General features: G+C 40.5%; 1 protein-coding gene across 2 annotated transcripts in view; it reads right to left on the bottom strand.

Annotated features, from left to right (window-relative positions):
- The window catches only part of GRIA1 (glutamate ionotropic receptor AMPA type subunit 1), a 192,073-nt gene extending 179,510 nt beyond the window's left edge, over nucleotides 1-12,563 (bottom strand). Inside the window, exons 1-2 of one of the 2 annotated variants that reach the window (XM_036751410.1) lie at nucleotides 12,329-12,563; nucleotides 4,577-4,761 (exon numbers count right to left, since the gene is read on the bottom strand). In XM_036751410.1, coding sequence (XP_036607305.1) covers nucleotides 4,577-4,761; nucleotides 12,329-12,503 — 360 coding nt within the window. In that variant the 5' untranslated portion in view covers nucleotides 12,504-12,563. The remainder of the gene's footprint in view (nucleotides 1-4,576; nucleotides 4,762-12,328) is intronic. The other variant, XM_036751411.1, reaches the window with a different exon arrangement.
- Nucleotides 12,564-13,700: the final 1,137 nt, after the last annotated feature.

The raw sequence follows: 13,700 nt of genomic DNA, 5'->3' as shown, positions 1-13,700 counted from the left end.
GGCAAGTCACTTAAGCTTTGTTTGCCTTAATCCACTTGAGAAGGAAATGGTACACCACTCCAGTATCCTTTGCCAAGAAAATTCCATGGACAGTATGTTCCACGGGGTCACGAAGAGTTAGACATGACTAAACAATGCCAAACTGAGGCACAGAGAGGGCAAAGGTGCTAAAGCCTAACAAAGTAGATCTGAGACTAGAATCGTGGTCTCCTGTCTACCCCCTCCCCCACCTCCACCCTGCCAAGGCTATTGTTGCTGATGTCACTAATGCCTCTAAAGTGAGGATACAATGGAATGATACAGCCAAGTTCTCAATACTTTCTAGTACAAGTTTGTGAAGAAAACAAAGACAACTTCTAAATGTCAGTCCATCAGGAAGAATTTACTAAGCACCTACTATGTGCCAGGCACTGTGCTAAGCACTAAGTATTGGCGGAAATTGAGACTGAGGCCAAAAGGGTAGAACATTTGGAAGAGCTGTGATTGTTGATCCTTTTCCTATCACCAAACAAAATAATCATAAAGCTGGAGAGGACCTTAGAGAGAGATCATGGGTGAGACTGACTTTCTTTGAGATCCAAGGGAAGGCCTATTCCCTAATCTGGCTTCAGTTTCTGAAGTAAAACGATGTGGTTGGATTAGGTAACTTCTAAGATCCTTTTCCACTCCCACATACTACATTCTATTTATAAGGTCAGAGAGACCTGCGGCCATGGACTGCGTAGGGTCTGAGGTTCTGAAGCAGAATGTTTCTAGATTTTAGTCCAATGCTCTTATTTTACAGATAAGGAAGATGAAAGAAGGGCAAATGACTTGCTTAAGGTCACACAGTATATTAGTTGCAGAGGTGGAAAGAGAAGAACCTAGGGCAGGCCTGCACAACATTCGGCCCACGGGTTGTACGTTGAGCAGGCCTGTTTTGCATCCTCTACATTGTTGCAGGCCACCCGAAATCCTTTGGTAGGCCACAAGTGGTGTGGTGGGCCATAAGTGGTGAGTGGGCTGTATGTTGTACAGGCCTGACAAAGGGCATGGATTCTTCGTACCACACAATGGAAACCCTTGTTTATTCCTGCTGTATTGGAATGCCCAGCATTCCATTACCTCCTGAGGGGAACCTGGCACCTAGAGATATAGAATCTCTAACCCTCCTCCAGACTGCAAGTAGCACTGAGTTGGCAAAGCCGACATGAACACTCAGGCTCAATTGGACTGAGGATGGTTAATAGATCTGAGTGAGGACAGACAGAAACAACATGCGTGATATTCACAATTTACAAAGCATTTTCTTATTCACAAAGAGACCCATTTTTGGACATGCTCATTGTGAGAATTTGTTTTGCTTGATTATGAATATTTATTAAAAACATTTTCTGTTTTTTCCCCTAGTATGTGTGGGAGAGGTAGAGAAGAAGAAAAAACACAGTTATCAATTGGAAAAAATAAAATTTCACTTGAAAAAGCAACTACTTTGAGAGGCAGGCAGAGTTCAAATATTGTTATCACCACTTAACAGATGAGAAAATTGCATCTCAGAGAAGAGAAGTTATTTACATAAGGCCACACACAACCAATCTATGTCAGATCTCAATCTTCTGACACTTGGCCCACTAATCCTTCCAAGCTCTCTCCTTTTAAAATGGTCCCAATGGGTTATATAGCATTGCTTAGAAGTCTTTGTAAAATATAATTTTTGCTAATTGATTTTTATAAACATGCATTATTTATCAACGTAAATAAGCTCCATCAAACATTTATTTCCCCCAGCAATAGGCTTGCCTTGTGGTCCCTTGGGAGTCTGAAGAACAGAGTGTCATGGTATTTTGGCTAATGAGCATGTGAGTTGAGGTCATTATAACCCTTAGCACAAGACACAATTTGCTTATAGTGGGGCATGAAATCTAGTATTTCCTTGGAAACATGAACATATTATACAAACTGGGAAAAAGGAAAGCTATCTTGCAGATTTTCAGACTCATGTGCCATGTAGCGAAAGGAACAGTACTCAGGACCTAAAGCACCATTCAGTTCTCACATTCTATATTCTATATCTGCCTTCCAGGGCTAACATCCACTGTTTAACATTCTAACATTCTAACATCTATGGTCCCTTCTAACTCTGGTATTCTATGTTCTAGGGCCCCTTAGTCCTGACATTCTATGTTCTGTTTTCTAACATTCTGCATTCTAAATCAGAGGTATCAAATACCCTTAGGCAACATTCCCAAGTGTTACTTAACTTGATTAAAATGTAATTGGGACAGGGTTAACAAAACAACAATACAATACAACACAGAGGATGTTAATATGTGGTCTCCCATTGTTCTGAGCTACTTTACATTTCTTATGTCCTATGTTATAATAACATGTTCTATGTCCTTGTACTCTTGTTCTGTGATTTCTTTTACCTTCAAAGCTTTGTGTTCTACCTTCGAAACATGAATTGTGTTCTGACACGTGGATTTTTACTATTTATAATATGACCAGGTGTATGTGTCAACTTCTGGCAAAAATTAATAGTTTATTTATGATGGCTTTTCCCCCAATAACTTTTATGTGTGGGGGTGGTGGGGATGGGTGGGATTTTTGTTTGGTTACATAGGGTCTTCAGTCCAGCTAATGCAGTCCGTGGGTTGAACAACTTGCTCTCCCCTCCAGCTTCCAGGGCCCTGATAATTCTTAGATCAGGGTACCCCTTAACTAAATTGTGAAGCACCTGTAAGCTTCCTGTCCTTAAGGGTTCAGATATCATCATGGCAACAGAGTTGCTCCATTGTTGGAACTCGGTTCTCTGTGCTGGGAGTTAGAGCTTGAGAGATCAATGAGTCACATCCCGTGACAAGTCAGTAATTTTCTGAGAGCTCACTGAGACAAGTGACTTTCTTTACCCATTGGTTGACTGATTCCTAAAAATGTAGAGGTTAACATTTTTACTAGATTAAGTACAGTAGCATCCTAAGCTTTCCACCTCTTTCTTCTGGTCCTTTGATTCATCCTTCATATATGATCAGACTTATCTTCCTAATAATGTAGATATTGTTATATCATTTTTCTGTAATGGTTTCCCAGGATCAGAATCCTTAAACTTTCCTTCAAAGTTCTCCCAAACATGCCCCTACCCCAACTTCTGCTGCCTTCCATGGAAGTCACCCATTTTATCCATGCTTACCACATGCTTTCCTCTGCATGCATTCGGAGCTTTCTTGCCTTTCTCCCCTTATTCTTGTTGTTGCACAGAATGCCCTCTTTCCTCCTTGTCTCCCTGCTGAATTCCTACCTAGCTTTTTTAAAATTCAACACACCAAAAAAAAAAGGGGCAGCTAGGTGGCTCAGTGAGTAGAGCACCGGCCCTGGAGTCAGGAGGACCTGAGTTCAAATCCGGCCTCAGATACTTGACACATGTACTAGCTGTGTGACCTTGGGCAAGTCATTTAACCCCAGTTGCCCTGCCAAAAAGCAAAAAAAACCAAAAAACAAAATGCAACACACCATTTCCTCCAGGAAGCCTTACTATTCTCAAGTGGGTGAGAGTTCCATCCACCCTCTGGGACCTCATGAAACATTAAGCTTGCACCTCTCACATACACCTGTTTTATTTTGTATTGCACTTATATGTATATTGATTTCCCTACTGGTCTACAAACTTCATGAGGATAAGGTTGGTGCCTTATCTAAACTTTCTATCTCACCTAGCACGTAGTCAGAGTTCTGAATACAGTAGATACTTGATAAATATTTGCTGATTTGTGTTGAAACCTCTGAAATTCTCACACAAAGGGAACCAGAAAGGAAATAAAGGTTCTATGTTCTTTTTCTGTGTATAAATTTATCTTTTTCTTTCACAAGAATTCTAATTTTAGGGATGAGGTCTATATTCAAGGATGGCCAATAGTTGGAAGGATATGTTACTGCACCACAGACAAACATCTCTAGATGTTAATCATATCAGCTCATCATATTCTTTTGACCCTTCTGGAAAGATGTCAGCAGCTTGGAGTCTTTACAGCTTTTGGAGCATTCTACAGCTCTGTCAGAGCCCTGAGGCTCCCAGATTTATAACTACCTGTATGTTATGCCCATAACCACTTCCTGGCAGATGCAGTAGTAGCAGTAGTAGTAGTAGTAGTAGTAGTAGTAGTAGTAGTAGTAGTAGTAGTAGTAGATAATAACAATGTCCATTTCCATGGTGCTTTAAGGCTTTACAAAGAACTTTCCTCACAGAAACCCTATGAAGATATTATTGCCCTGTGAGATACTATCCCTATTTTATGGCTGAAGAAACTAAGGCTTAGAGAGGTGAAAAGTTTTGCTTACAGTCACACAGCTAATGAGTGTCAGGGCCAGGCTGTTCTGATTTTTAATTCAGTGCCCTTTCTAATATACATAATATTGCCTTTTTAGGCCATCAGTATATAGCAGTCTTTCCACATGCTTTCCTACTGAGGAACCCCAAGAACAGACAATCAATCTTCCTATTCCCATCTCATTTGTTACCCCTTGCCCCTTGCCTTATCCTCCACTAGAGGAGGCTCCTTCAGTCAGATCCCATGCCAGAAGGTTGATGCCAGAATGTTACCTGGCCCAGGATGGCATTCAGACGCTCTGATTCACAGTCCACTACCACCAGCCGGTCCTTCTTTTTCCCCAGGTCTTGAAAGAGCATCCGATAGCCCTCCTCCGTCGTTGTCAAGATGTTGACAGCTGTCACTTGCCAGTTCTTCTCAGCAGCAGTGTCAAGGACTTTCTGTAGGACTGACAACCCTGGGATGGGGAAATCGAGGACACAGAGAGAGAGAGAGAAAGAGAAGAAATTCTAAAGGAACCTGAAGGTCCATTGGGGAATTCTTAACTTCCATCCCCCACCTTGACCCTCATTTGAGATCCCATATTCATTCCAGTCTGACTATCCAAATCCTACTTATCCTTCAAAGCCTTGCTCAGGTTCCACTTCTTTCTGAAAGCATTGCATGTTTACCCTAGTACCCCACTGACCTCATTCTTTTCTGAATTCCTGGGACACTGACTGTCTAAAGCCTTCATGTGTCCACCTGTCACACTCCACGTCATATTTCCATAGTACTTTACAGTTTACAGAAAGCTTCCCTGTTTATCAGGTAGGACAAAACTTGCTTATCCCAGCATGATATAGGTGATAGAGAGCTGGACTTGGAAGCAGGAAGATGTGGGTTCCAGTCCTGCCTTTGACACATACTGCCTGCGTGACCCTGGGCAAGTCAATTAACCTCTCAATACACCCAAGCAACTCTCTAAGACTATAAATGGCTGAGAAAGTGCTGACTTGAAAAGGTAGAAGGGATTTCTTCACCAGGGAGGTCTCTATATCAGTGAAATCACAAGTCCAATCACTATTCCTAGTTTATTTCTAAGTTAAAGATGAGGAAATAAGCCTTGGAGATGTTAAAAACTCAAGTTGTATGACACAGAGTAGGAAGAACCCTGGATATAGAATCAGACGACCTGGCTTTGAATCTTTGGCTCTACCAAGAGCCCAGTATAATCTATGACCACTCATTTGCCCTCTCTAGGGCTCAGTTTTCTCATCTGTAGAATGAGGGGGTTGGACTAGACGATTTTAAAGCTTTACTTCATTTCTAAATCCTTAATCCTACACGTCTTCTCCTCTGTCATACAGCTAGCTCAGTCTTAATGCAGGGTGAGTTTCAAGTATGTCCTTAAAATTTTTAAAGTATGTCTTTTTAGAGGAATAGCCTCTATATTTTAGAGAGTCTGTAAGCCCTACCCAATAAGCACCATAGCAAGGACTCAAACCCAGGTCTTTGGACTCCAAGTCCAGTGTTTTTGGCACCACAACATGTTTCCTTTCAGATTAAGTTTCTCAAGGAAAGGGTCAGTGTCTTACTCTTCTTACCATCCCTAGGGGTCACACATAGTTTTGGGCACATAGTAGGCGCTCAACAGACAAGAACTGGCTGATAGATTCAAATATTTCTGCTGTTGCTGTCTCTTCCAAGACTCTTTTGTGTTTGCCTGGATTTCTATTTCAAAGCTTTTAGGTCAGATATTCAATGGGGCCAAGCCTCCCTCGGGGAAGCCTGGGTCATGGCTGGTTACCGAGCTACTTCTGTGTGGAAAATGTTTTTGTTTTTATTCTCATTCCCCAAGCCTCATCACTTCACAAAGCAGTTTCTTCCTCTAAATAGCCCTTTTCTGGCTGGAACCCAGAGTTCCTGCTGTCAGACCCAGGAAACTGTTGAAAGAAGGTAACAGGAAGGAACAAGAGGGTGGGGGGAAAAGGGGGGGCGGGCCTCCTTGTCTCCTGTTTTTCTTCCAACCTATCTTACACTTAAAACTGGCAGACCAGCCTTCCAAAATTTCCCTTTCACCATAGAATACCCTTGCTCCAGAACTAGCAATAGCTCCCAGTGTTTATCAGACAAAATAGAAACTCATCAGTCTGGATTTTTTAGGACTTGAATAATGGAGCCTAACCCTACCCCTCTAACCTTATCTCTCACTGCTGCCTAATATTCACTCTTCTATGGAGGCATGGTGTACATCCAAAGCACCAGAGCAGGGGTGGGGAATCTGAGGTCTCAAGGCCACGTGTGGCCTTCTAGGTCCTTGGGTTTTACAGAACAAATCCTATTATTAAGGGGATTTATTCTGTGAAGTTTGAATTCAGCCAAAGGGCTGCACTTGAGGACCATAGAGGGCCACATGTGGCCTCGAGGATGCAGGTTCCCCACCCCTGCACCAGAGCCTTACTCTGCTATTGATTTTACCCATTCATTCTTTATCTCCCTTCTGTATCAATACCTTAATTATCCTTCAAAGTCCAGTTCAGATTCTATGTGCTCCCTGATCTTCCTAGAATCAAACAATATCAAAGATGGGAAAGGACCTTAGAACACAGATTATTAGGGCAAAAAGAGACCACCTATAAAGGTTGGGCAGCTAGGTGGCACAGTAGATTGAGTGCCAGGGCCGGAGTCAGGAGCACTTATCTTGCTGAGTTCAATCTGGCCTCAGACACTTAGTACTGTGTGACCCTGGGCAACCACTTAACCTCTTTCTGCCTCAGTTCCCTCATTTGTAAAATGAGCTGGAGGAGGAAATGGCAAATCATTCTAGGATCTTTGCCAAGAAAACCCAATAGGGTTTTCATGAAGAATCAGACATGACTGAAAAAAAGAGGCCCTCTAATCTAGCACTTCTCAAACTGTGGGTTTCAATGCCTTATGGGGTTTAAGAAGTGCTGAAGGGGCCGTGAGTGTGAAATGTTTGAGAAGCCCTGCTCTAAGGGAAAGAATTGATTTACTTGCCCGATTAAGATGTAAACTATGTAGCTCAGATCCTTTAATGCTGAGTAAGCAATCTGGGACACTGTCCAAGAGGGAATGATCACAGATTGTGCATCATGAGGAGGATCTGAAGCCCTGCTCAAAGCCCTCCAATGGTTCCCTGTTAATTAAAACTTCTTAGTGTGACATTTAGGGTCTTTCACAATCAGATTCAAACTTGTTTATTCAGACTAAATTCATATGTCTGTTTTTTACATGCTATAAACTGGCCAAAATAGGTGACTCACTATCTCCATGCATTTGTACACACCATATCCCATCCATGGAATGGATTTTCTTCTTGTCACTGCCTGCTGAATTCCTTTTCTTTATTAAAGCCCTGCTCAGGCATCACTTTTTCCATGTAGCTTTCCTCAATGATCTTCTCTTTTCCCTAGTCCCACACTGGAAATAATCCTTCTCTTCCTTGAATCTCTCAGACTTTTCTGTTTGATTTCTCTTAAGCATTTATCAGGGCAGCCAGGTACACAGTGGATAGTCCAGGAGTCAGGAAGACTCATCTTTCTGAGTTCAAATCTGGCCTCAGACACTTACTAGCTGTGTGACCCTGGGTAAGTCACTTAACCCTGTTTGCCTCAGTTTCCTTATCTGTGAAATGAGCTGGAGAAGGAAATGGCAAACCACTCCAGCATCTTTGCTAAGAAAACCCCAAATGGGGTCATGAAGAGTCAGGCATGACTGAAATGTCTGAACAACAACACAGGCATTTATCATATTCAGACTTGTATCAAAGTTACTTGTATATAGTTCAATCGCCTCTACTGTGTTGAAACTTGCAGTAAAGCCTTTTTTGATATCTTACTGTGGTGGGAAGCAGAGCAGCACAGTGGGGGAAGAGAACTGGATCTGGAGTCAGTGATCCAAGTTCAAATCCTACCTCTAACTTACTACTTGTGTCCCCATGCAGCAACTTCCCTGTGCCTTATTTTCTTCATATATTAAATGAAAGGGTTGGACTAGACGACCTCTGAGGTCCCTTCTAGCTCTCTACCTATGATCCCAGGATCCCTGTGTCTCAAGAAATGTATCAGCGAAGCAAAAAATCAAGGTAGGTACCAAAGAGAGAAAGGCTTTGATTATGGCCTCAGGGATAGACTTCTTGCTGCCTGGCTAAGTTCTCAGTACTCATCACTAAAAGGTTGGACACTTTGTAAGCTAAAAAAAAATCACAAGTCTAATACTTAAGAGATTCGTTATCACGTAGGGATGGTTATTCCTTATACCAGTGTAAATAGCAACTACCTTCATGCCTTTGTATATGATTTCACGAGCTTCAACGGAAAGAAAGGGGCCCAGTAGTACCAGATTTTAGACTAGACTAAGGAGCCTTAATCATAAAAAAAGATTTGATTATCAATTAATTACTTGAAAATACTAACTTTCTCCTAGTCCTAAAATTCTATGTTTAGGGTTATTTATAGTTCTAACATTTATATTCTCTTTTCTAAAGTGGTCATAGATTCATAGAATACTAAATGTACTTAGCTAAGTACATCAAATTATTGTCCATTTTTTTGATAATTTTGGTTAAGAAATAGAAAAGTCTATCAATGGAACAGATCAGGTTTATGACATACAGAAGCAAATGGACACAATAGCATAGTATTTGATAAACCCAAAGAGCCTGACTACTGGGTAAAGATTCACTAAACAATAAAAAATGATGGGAAAACTGGAAATCAGTCTGGCAGAAACTAGTTATAGGGCAAAATTTCACACCACATGCTAAAGGTGAGCTCCAAATGGGTACATGACTTAGAAATAAAAGGCAACATCATAGGCAAATCAGAGCAGCAAGAAAATACCTTTCTGTTGAAGATGAATACATGACCAAAGAAGTGATAGAAAGGACCATAAATGATAATATGGATAATCTTCATTAGCTAAAAATTAAAAAGCCCCTCATAAACAAAACCAATTCACGTAAAATTAGAAGTCAAATAGGGAGAATAATCTTTGCATCAAGTTTCTCTGATTGTCTTATTTCTAAACTATATCAAGAATTGATTCAAATTTGTAAGAATTAGAGCTATTCTTCAATTAGTAAACATCAAAACAACAGATTTTTAATTGCCACATTCAGTGGCCTTTTCTCAGTCCTCATTCTTCTTTACCTCTCTGCAGCCAATTTGAGCTGGCCAGTCTACTTCGAGATGAGCCACTGCCTGTCCTAGCCCCTGCCTCTTGGTGCCCCCTCAATGCTCTTAGCTGAGTGTCCCACAAGCTGGAAAAGGAAATGGCAAACCACTCCAGTATCTCTGCCAAGAAAACCCCAAATGGGGTCATGGAGAGTTGGACAGAACTGAAAAACAACTGAAAAATAAGAAGCTGATTTGACACTGGTGGTCTTTTGCTAGATCATCTATGTCCTATTCCCTAACTGTGGGCATGCCTCTAAGGCTCTGGGCTCAGCTTTCTGCTGCTCTCTTTCTATACATTTTTTTTAAGGATCTCATCAGCTCCCCTGAGTTGAATTATTATTTCCATGCAGAGAATTCCCAGGTCTACTTATTCAGTCCTAGTGTCTCTCTCTCTGGAGCTCCAGCTCAACATTGCCTACTACTGGTTAGATATTTTGAGCTAGATGTCCTAAAGATACTCAAATCCATCATGTCTAAGACAGAAATTATCAGTTCCCAATCTCATTCATCTTCCTACCTTCCCTATTTCTTTTCTATCCCATTAGGATATATGCTCTTTGAAAGTAGGCATAGTTTAATTCTTTGTATTTGTAACCCTAGCACTTGGCAGAATTTCTGGCACATAGTAAATACTTAATAAAGGCTCGTTGATTAACTGATTACCATGTAGGTTTGAATCTAGGAGTCATTCTTACCTCTCCTCTCTCATTCCCCACTCATGTTCAATCAATTGCCAAGTCTTGTTGATTCTCACTCCATGACATCTTTCACATTTCTTCTCTCCCTTCTACTCACCCCAGAACCACCTAGTTCAAGCTTTTATCACCTTTTAGATGACTTATTGCAACAATCTCCTAACTGGTCTCCCTGTTTTAAGTCCCTTCGTTTAAAAACGCATCCTTCACCCAGATGCCACATTTATATTCTTAAAGCCCAGGTCTGATCATGTCCGTCTCTTGTCCAAAAAGCTTCAGGGGGTCCCTAAGGCCTCTAGGATCAAATACAAATTCCTTTGCTTGCCCTTTATAATCTGGCTCCAGCCAACCTTTTAGGCTCCCTAAATATTACTCCCCTTCACACTGCATTTCAGACAAACTGGACTAATTGCTATGTACAATAGACAGCATTCTATCTCCTTGCCCTTGGGTAGGTTGTCCCTCATATCAAATTTGTTCCTTTCTCACCTCCACCTATTAGACTCTCTATCACTCTTCAAAGCTGTTCCTGTCACTTCTTACTGGAGGCTTTTTCTGTTGCTTGGTAGCCTCATCCAAAAATTACTTTATACATGTTACATAGACACATAAATACATATATGTATATATGCATATATATTTGGATTTAGTAGTATATATATATACATATACATATATATAATTCCTATCTAATAGAATATAAACTCCTTGAGGGCAGAGGCAGTTTATTTTGATCCTAGTAGCTCTAGTACCTAGCACTTTGTTTTTCACATAATAGGCACTTAGTAAGTATGTTACCAGCACCTACTCTCTAATTTGAGATGGTGGATAAGGGCATGTGAGCCTTGGCCTCTGTATAGAGCCATGGTACAGTGCGGACGGTTCTTTCTTCAGCCTGATGCACACTGACCTTGCATAAGCACAGTGGCTAAAAACTATAATAAACTAATCTCACAATGGGTCCCTTGGTTGTTTAGATGCTTCGTTGTCTGGCCTTGTGAGATAGATATTCCAAGTCTTATTATTCCCATGTTACAAATTCAATCCAACATTTATTGCCTACCTTGTGCAGAATACTAGAAGATATACAAAATTTATATAATACATGGCCCCTGCCTTCATCAAATTTACAATCTAAGGCACAAATACAGACAATTTTGCATGATAAATGTATTACAGAAAAATAAAGTAAGAAAAGCATGATGTGAAGAAGGCCAAGGGGGAAAGTCACAAACAATTAAGGGAACCAGAGGGGAGGTAACATTTGACTTGGCTGTTAACAGACCCATTAGAAATTCAACAACCAGAAGCAATTGGGTGAGTAGTCACAGAGGTTGGAAAGAATATGTGGGGGTCAGTGAGAAGCCTAGTTTGGTTGGACTGCATTGAGTAGGGGGATGGGTGCTAGCATGAGATAAATAGGAAGGTGGCAGATTGTGAAGAGCTTGAAATTTAGGCTTAGGAGTTTTTTCCCCTCAATGATAATGTACCTTTAATTCATGGAAGTCTGCATTTTCTCATGGAACTCAAATCTCAGTTTTTTAATTTCATTATTGTTATCACCAGCAACAACTTGCTTTTCCATAGTACTTCACTGTTTTAAAAAGTGCTTTCTTCACATCCACCCTGGGAGATAGCTAATGACGATCATCTTATTCCCGTTTAAAGTTGAAGAAGCTGAAACTCTAAAGGGTGATGTGATTTGCCCAAGGTCACAAAGCTCATAAATGGCCTTTTGATCAAATTAAGTGCTTTCTCCATTATGCCATTACCAACAAAGCGAGGTTGGAAAAATGTAGGGTCTTCATCCCAGAGGATTAGAATATTAGATCTGAAGAATTATATGTACAAAGGATCTGGAAAGGATCTTAGAATACAGAACAGAGGATATTAGAGATAGAAGGTATCTCATAAGTTTCTTTTGCTTCTATAGGTGTATGATTTTAAAAAATGGACAAAAAAGGCCTGAGCTTAAAGGCAATGTCCAGGAGATAGCCTAACAGCAGGGGGAAGAATTTTAGAGAAAGCATTTTGGGCCTGTGGTTCCAAACTGCACAGAATTATAATCCAATTCAAGGAATGACCTCAATTCCACTGGGATTTTTCTCCTTAACCCTCAACCTGAGTCTCAACCGCTGGCTGTGCTTACCCCGATCGGCATCATAAATGTACACAAATTTCTGCCAGTCATAGTGGTCGATGATGCTGATGAGGGCATCCTGCAGCTCAGGGCGCAGCTGGAGAACAAACTGATTGGATGTGTCAACAGGGAAGCTGGGCGTGATGAAGCAGACGTGGAGGGCCCCACAGAAGGAGGTGAGCATGTTGACTGTCTTCCTCTCGTAAAATCCAAAGATGGCGTAGACACCCTTGGAGAACTGGGAGCAGACTGGAGGGGAAAAAAAGAATAGCAGTTAATAGAGATCTGGATAGAGGATGTCCTTGAAACTCAGCTGCTGGGTGTTCACAGAATAATAAAACCCATAAATCTACTCATAAACCTCAAAGACTGCATAGATTTGGTGGGAGAACTGGAAAGCGACTGCAAGAGAAGGGGGATGAAAGCCATTGAGAATTAAAATGAGGGGACTAGATTAGATTGATCTCTATGTTCCTTTCTGGCTCTGATGTTTTTTGTTCTAGGGTCCTCCTCAATGCAATCATTTTCTGTTCTTTAATATCTTTTCCAGTTCTTATGTTCTACCTTCTAAAGTTACTTCCAGATTTAACATTCTTTTTTAAAGGTTTCTTCTAGCTGTGACATTCTCTGTTTTCTGGTCTCATCTAGCTCTGACATGCTAAAAATACTAACTTTCCTTCCAGTCCTAACATTCTATGTTCTAAGGTTATTTCTAGTTCCAACATTCCATATTTACTTTTCTAAAGTGGTCATAGATTTGTAGAATACTTAAGTTGAGATATCCCTTGGAGATAATACTGTCCACCCTTTATCAAACTCATCAACATTACTTAAAATAGTCAGGATTTAAAAGGGTTTCTATTTATCATCTCATTTATCTTTAAAATAACCCTGAGAAGGTAAATGTTATTATTCCCACTTAAGAGATGAAAAAATGTTGCCCAGAAAAATGATGTCATCCAAAAACTAGGCGAATTAGAGCTGGGAAAGTTCTCCTGATTCCTTGAACCTTGAAATCCAGCTACTTCCATGATATCATTGACCATATTGAAACAAATTATAAATAGACATCATAAGAAGAAAGAAGTATTTTATTTCAAAGGTTGTTCGAGTTACATTATCTGCTTCTATATCCATTGCTTAAGTAGTCAGTCAGTGAGTCAATAAATGTTTATTAAGCACCTATTATGTGTCAGGAACTATATTAAGCAGAGGGGATACAAAGGAAGGCAAAACAAAGTCCCTGCTCTCACAAAGCTCACAATTTAATGGGAAAGACAACAGTAGACAACCAATAATAATACTACTAAGTGGAAGATGAAGAAGAAAGAAAAGAAAAATGAGAAGAAAAGGAATTTCTATAATACCATTTATACAATGT

This window comes from Trichosurus vulpecula, chromosome 3 (assembly GCF_011100635.1).
Source record: "Trichosurus vulpecula isolate mTriVul1 chromosome 3, mTriVul1.pri, whole genome shotgun sequence".
Taxonomy (NCBI): domain Eukaryota; kingdom Metazoa; phylum Chordata; class Mammalia; order Diprotodontia; family Phalangeridae; genus Trichosurus; species Trichosurus vulpecula.
The sequence above is the reverse complement of the archived record's forward strand: the minus strand, read 5'-3'. Positions and strand labels throughout refer to the sequence as shown.